Source organism: Gymnoscopelus braueri (genome assembly GCF_963280865.1).
Source record: "Gymnoscopelus braueri genome assembly, chromosome: 1".
NCBI lineage: Eukaryota > Metazoa > Chordata > Actinopteri > Myctophiformes > Myctophidae > Gymnoscopelus > Gymnoscopelus braueri.
The window spans coordinates 5,291,568-5,298,051 of NC_137603.1; the positions used below are offsets into that span (position 1 = coordinate 5,291,568).

General features: G+C 42.4%; 1 protein-coding gene across 3 annotated transcripts in view; it reads right to left on the minus strand.

Moving 5' to 3' along the window:
• The window catches only part of LOC308089679 (uncharacterized protein), a 496,849-nt gene extending 491,950 nt beyond the window's left edge, over positions 1–4,899 (minus strand). For 2 of the 3 annotated variants that reach the window (XR_013933534.1, XM_080434536.1), the window contains exons 1-2: positions 4,671–4,899; positions 1–752 (exon numbers count right to left, since the gene is read on the minus strand). The exon at positions 1–752 is cut by the window's left edge and continues 541 nt beyond it. Coding sequence is in view for 2 of the 3 variants with exons in the window: in XM_080434536.1 (XP_080290662.1) it covers positions 1–752; positions 4,671–4,740 (822 nt within the window). In the remaining variant the exon portion in view is untranslated. The remainder of the gene's footprint in view (positions 753–4,670) is intronic. The other variant, XM_080434537.1, reaches the window with a different exon arrangement.
• Positions 4,900–6,484: the final 1,585 nt, after the last annotated feature.

Consider the following 6,484-nt stretch of genomic DNA (forward strand, 5'->3'; position numbering starts at 1 on the left):
AGGCATAGGCATAGACGTAGACGTAGGCATAGACGTAGACGTAGGCATAGACTTAGACATAGGCATAGACGTAGACATAGACACAGACGTAGACGTAGGCATAGACGTAGACGTAGGCGTAGACATAGACGTAGACGTAGGCATAGACGTAGACGTAGACGTAGACGTAGACGTAGACATAAACATATACATAAACTTAGAGATAAAGCTAGACATAAACGTAGTCGTAGATATAGACGTGTCTAGTGCAGCGCTGCTAGTCGTAGAGTCTGTTACGCTGATGGTTGTCGTACTGGGGTCTGTAATGGTTGTTGTATGTGACTCTGAGGAAATGCTATAATAGCCCTGGGTGGTGGCAGTGCTTGAGTCAGAACTGAGGAGTGCATGTGCCTCTGTACTACTGGGTAAGGTAGAGGTGAGAGTCGGGGCTTGGCTGGACGACGTGACTTCCCACGGCGTGGTGGTGTATAAGTCAGCGCTGCCCTCGAACATCCCGCTGGCCTCTATCGGGTCGGACTCGTCCGAGGCGGTGGGGACGCTGCCCTCCTCCTCTTCCTCGGCTTCGTCCGTGGGCGGCTGGCCGTCATCTGGGAGTTGAGCCGACGTCGTTGCGTTGCTGCTGCCGTTGCTACTTCTGGGCGATTCGCTGGTGGCCGCGGTCGGGAAGGCGTAGCCCACGATGAAGCCGTCCGTCGCGGCCTCTCGCATCACGTTCTCCTCCTCCGCGTTGGCCGCCGGGAGCTCCGTGACAGCTGTGTGACAAATGGAGAAAAAAGGGGGGGGAAAAATTCAACATCACCGCAAAGTGTTCCTACGTTGTGTTGCGTCATCGTGCCCTGACCTGGAGGGAAAGGAAATTCACAAGAGCTTTGTATAAGATCTAAGGATAAGAGCTTAAGCAGCAAACAGAACAGAGTGCTTGTATAAACTTGTCGTCGCTGTAATGAGGCTTGTTTGATAAGGAGCGGTGAGCCAAGTGAGTCAGTTGCTCAAGTATTGATTTACTTAACTGACTAATCATTCCTGTGTGTTAACCAAAGGAGTGGCAATCTCGTCAAATTGTTCATTTTCATTAAAGCATGCCACGCAAGCTTTTGGCACGCGATAACTACATGGATAAGTTGAATAACTCCCCCGCTCCCCTGTCTCACGCAAACTGATGTTAATCATGTTCAGGATCTGCACTGCAGCACGTAGACTCTTCTAGAACATACATGGGCAACTGGCGGGCCGGGGGCCACATGCGGCCCCTGCACCTTCACTTAATGCAGCCTGCAGGTTCATATCAGAATACTGATATTATTGATTTCAGCTGTTACAATTCCAAACATGCAATCATGACCCGCTTTAATTACTTCAGTTTATAATGACTAGTTTTAAAATTCTATTGTCTTTTTTATGTCCAATGCATTTGTATTTAAGTTCATAAACATAAGTATAATTAAATGCATTTAAAATAAAATAAAAATGTTACTTTTCAGGATTCCAATGAAAAAATAGCAAACAATAATTCAGGATTCCAATAAAAAATTGCAAAAATAGCAGATCTGCAATCTCAAAAAGCGTTTCGAGCTTGCAGATCGGCTATTTTTGCTACTTTTGTGTGACATAGAATGACGAAGTAGGGCATTAATGAAAGATACAAGTTTAAATACGGAGATAAGAGGTTTCTGCCAGACACTATATGCAATGTGGCCCCCTGGAGTAAGTGTGGAAATATAGTGGCCCTCTCCACCCCTGTTCTAGAATATGGAGACGGACGCCACATAGATAATGCCGATGGTGCCAGGGATGCAATTAATCGGGGTGGAAATAGTTTTTTTTTTCACGTAAAGCATTCTTTATTCCAATTTCAAAACAGTCTTTTTCACTGTTAAGGTAAGGGTTATTGGTGCCATTTCAAATAGCCATTTGGGCTTTGTTTGCCTATACTTTCTCAAGAAAAGTAAACACTTGAACGAATTGAACCCCACAGGGTCGCTATTGTGGCGCAAACATTCCATGAAAAGAGCTGATCTACAAGCTCACAATGCGCCCCGAGCTGTCAGCTAAGATATTTAGTGTAGAGGGGAAACAGGAGCCCTGAGAGACATGAATAATCTAAGTATTAGTTGATTAGTAACAATTTAAACCTATGGTTTAAACTTTAAAAATACTTACTTACTTACTTACTTACTTACTTACTTACTTACTTACTTAATTCTTAAAATATCTGTTTGCAGAGGTGGAAAAAGTACTACAATTCTGTACTTAAGTAAAAGTACCAATACTGCATTATAGAAATATTTTATTACAAGTAAAAGTCCAGAATTCAAAATTGACTTGAGTAAAAGTACAAAAGTATTGGCATCAAAATGTACTTAAAGTACCAACAGTAAAAATACTATAAAATGTTTGAAAATAGTAGATCTACAAGCTCACAAGGCGTCGTGATGCGACGCGTTGTGAGCTTGTAGATCGGCTATTTTCAAATAGCCTATGTATGAAATAGGGCTAAAGTGGATAATGTATGTTTCATAATATCATAATCCATATCTTAAAAGTAACTATAGTGACTAAAGTTTTCAATTAATTGCACTGGAGTAGTACAAAATGTGCCTCTGAGATGTAGTGGAGTAGAAGTAAAAGTACAGAAAATGGGAAATACACCAGTAAAGTAAAAAATCCTCCAAAGTGCACTTAGGTGGTCTGTGTCTATACTATACATTCTCAAGTAAAGTGAATGAATACTCCAAGTCAGAAATCCTATCAGGCTCCAGTGTAATATCTCCATCTTCCATCTGTGTCTAGTCATGTTCAGTGTGTGTGGGCGATCACCATGAACATATTGTTCAGCCAGACGTGTACGCAGAACTGCTCTCTGTCGGCCAGAAACCTCTTACCTCCATATTTGAACTGTCATTTAATGCCCTACTTTCTCACACTACGGTGTCACACAAAAGTAGCAAAAATAGCCGATCTACCAGCTCAAAACGTGGCGCGAAGCGACACGTTTTGAGCTTGTAGATCTGCTATTTTTGCTACTTTTGAATTTAAATCCTGAAAAGTAACAGGTTTGGACATATGAGCTTTCCACTCAACACAACGATAGGGGATATATAGGCATTAATGCACCTACTGGAGCTGCTCAGCACTTTTACAAAGAAAGACCCCCTGTGTGTGTGTGTGTGTGTGTGTGTGTGTGTGTGTGTGTGTGTGTGTGTGTGTGTGTGTGTCTGTGTGTGTGTGTGTGTGTGTGTGTGTGTGTGTGTGTGTGTGTGTGTGTGTGTGTGTGTGTGTGTGTGTGTGTGTGTGTGTGTGTGTGTGTGTGTGTGTGTGTGTGTGTGTGTGTGTGTGTGTGTGTGATGTAACAGGAGCCCGGAGTGGACATTCTTACAGATAGAGAGAGAGAGTCTGGAGACGTGGTGAGGCAGGCTACCTCTACACGCCTGATGAAACACCAGGAGCATCTCAGGTGAACTTTAGAGAGAGAGAGAGAGCTGACTCACAGTGTAGGGGAGAGAGAGCGCAAGAGAGAGAGAGAGAGAGAGAGAGAGAGAGAGAGAGAGAGAGAGAGAGAGAGAGAGAGAGAGAGAGAGAGAGAGAGAGAGAGTGCAAGCTGTGAACTGTTGCAGAATACTCTAGTTTGTGAGCAGAAAGCCACCAGGTATGTGCACTGCATTTCCCAGTAGAAAGTGTAGTCTGACAAAGACACGTGCACGCACACGTGCACATGCACACACGGGCACACACACACACACACACACACACGCACACACACACACACAAATGTGAACGCACACAGGTGCATGAACACACACATACACACACACACACACACACACATATGCACGCATGCACGCACGCACACACACACACACACACACACACACACACACACACACACACACACACACACACACACACACACACACACACACACACACACACACACACACACACACACACACACAAACACACGCATCGAGAAAGATACTATAGATGAACAAGAGCTTGTGACTAAGTAATAAGTACATTGGATCCATTGGAACACAGGTTCTTTTTTTTCATTATTTTTTTAAAGTAACGGTTTGGGACATACAAGGTTTCCTCCTGACCGCAACGATATGACATAATGTCGTGTTTGCCTGTGTGTGTGCATGCGTGCGTGTGTGTTAAACTAGACTTTCTATTGGGAATGAAATACAACATGGCTTTGATAAGCAGCAGCATATCGTCTCTGTCGGGTGTAAACCTCATATGTCCAAAACTAGCTGATCTACAAGCTCAACATGTGATGCATTTTGAGCTTGTACATCCGCAATGTTTTGTTACTTTTGTTGTGTGACACTGCTGCAGTAGGGCATTCAATTACGAAAAAGAAAACATTTAAAAAAGTTACAATATGGAGATACTAGGTTTCTCCCCCACAGCGATGATATTTGGTCATAATACTTTAATCCAGATAAAGGAACTGTCACGTTGCACTATCTTCACTCTGGAGAACAGCATCTGCTAAACTGTACATTTCAAGCATCAAAGACAGTCATTTTGAGAGAGAGAGAGAGAGAGAGAGAGAGAGAGAGAGAGAGAGAGAGAGAGAGAGAGAGAGAGACAGAGACACAGAGACACAGAGACAGACAGAGAGAGAGAGAGAGAGACACACAGAGAGAGAGTAAACTTTCACTCACCATTAAGCGGCAACGAGTAGCCAGGGGTCAAAAGCGCAAAGATAACTCCAAAAAGTAGAGTCCCCGTCATCGTGACACGAAAAGTACAGAAAACAAAAAAATGACGATGACGATAAATTGAAGTTGAACGTTGGTTCTCTTCTTCTGGTCTAATAATGGATCCCTCCTCTTAGATGAGTGGAGCTGACTTCATCAAAGGTAGTCAGTGTTCAGAGTAAGGTAAGGTGAGGTAGACCTATCTGAGCTGCAGGTGTAGTCTGGCTTTATATAGACAGACGTCAGTGGGAGTGGCTCTGGTGAACAATAGACTCGCATCATGCAACTAGAACACGCCCTCTGTTTCTGCTGAAACTCACCCGGAACAGTGTGGGAAATATACCACCAAACCACTGAAAACAATAATAATGTTTTTTTATTTTTTTTACGGCATGGCTCTGGTGAAGGCTATAGCCCATACATGGGCAACTGGCGGCCCGGGGTCCACATGCGGTCCCCACCTTCACTTAATTTGGCCCAAAGGTTAATATCAGAATAGTGATATATTATTGATTTCAGCTGTTACAATTCCAAACATGCAAACATGACCCGCTTTAATTACTTAGTAGTTTAATGACTAGTATTAAAATTCTATTGTCTTTTTTATGTCCAATGTATTTGTATTTAAGTTCATGAAGTTAACATAAGTATAACTAAATACATTTGAAAAAAAAAAAAAAAAAATCCTTTCATTCCAAAAGAATATATAGCAAAAAACAAATCAGGATTCCAATTCAAAAATAGCTAAAATAGCCGATCTACAAGCTCAAAACGTTTTGAGCTTGTAGATCGGTTAATTTAGAGATTTTTGTGTGACATACAGTAGAATGGCGAAGTACGGCATTAATTTATGAAAAAGTTCAAATATAATAAGAGGAATAAGACGTGTCAGCCCGACAGTATATGCAATGTGGCCCTCTGGAGTGAGTGTGGAAATATAGTGGCCCTTCCTCTCCATCATCAAAGTTGCCCAGCCCTGTATTGGTTCTCAAACTGGGGTCCAGGGACCCCCAGGGGTCCTTGAGGGGGTACCAGGGGGGTCCTTGACATGAAAAAAGTTTAGGAACCACTGCTATAGCCGTCTATGAAAGGGTCTGTCTGTATGTCTGTCTGTGTGTCTGTTTCCCCTGGAGCTAACCTCGCTGGACAGATCAGTGCCAAACTGTGTATATACATGCATGTACTTTTTGAAATGATCTATACAGGGGTCTTCACCTTTTTCCAGGCCAAGGACCTCTTAGCTGAGAGAGAGATGCAACAGGGGCCCCCACAGCTAGGGACCCCCACTACATATTGTATAAAGTTTTGCTGCAGATTAAACCTTTTCATAGGTTTCATAGTTCGCTTCATAGAGTTGTTTAACAGTTTTTTGAAAAAAAATCAAAAAAAAAAATGTTTTCAAGATTTTTCTAAAATAGCAGATCTACAAGCTCATAGCGCGGCACTCGGTGCCGCGCTATGAGCTTGTATATCTGCTATTTTTGAATAGCCAAAGAAATCTAAATTGACACAGATACGTTCCAGGTCTTAATGGGTTAACAGCACTATCAGTGTTGTGTACATTAATGTTGTGTTTTATTTTTGTATTTACACATTCTATTAATTTGTTTGAATTCATATGAATGTGCATTTTCAGACATTTAACCACTTTACACCATCAATACTTGTAAGAGGACTTGACCTTTGACTCTGTACTTAGCTGTGCTCTTTTCCCCCTCTACTACACCAAACCTCTTTGCCAAACATCTTCAAGCTGACGATCTACAAGTTGAGCTTGC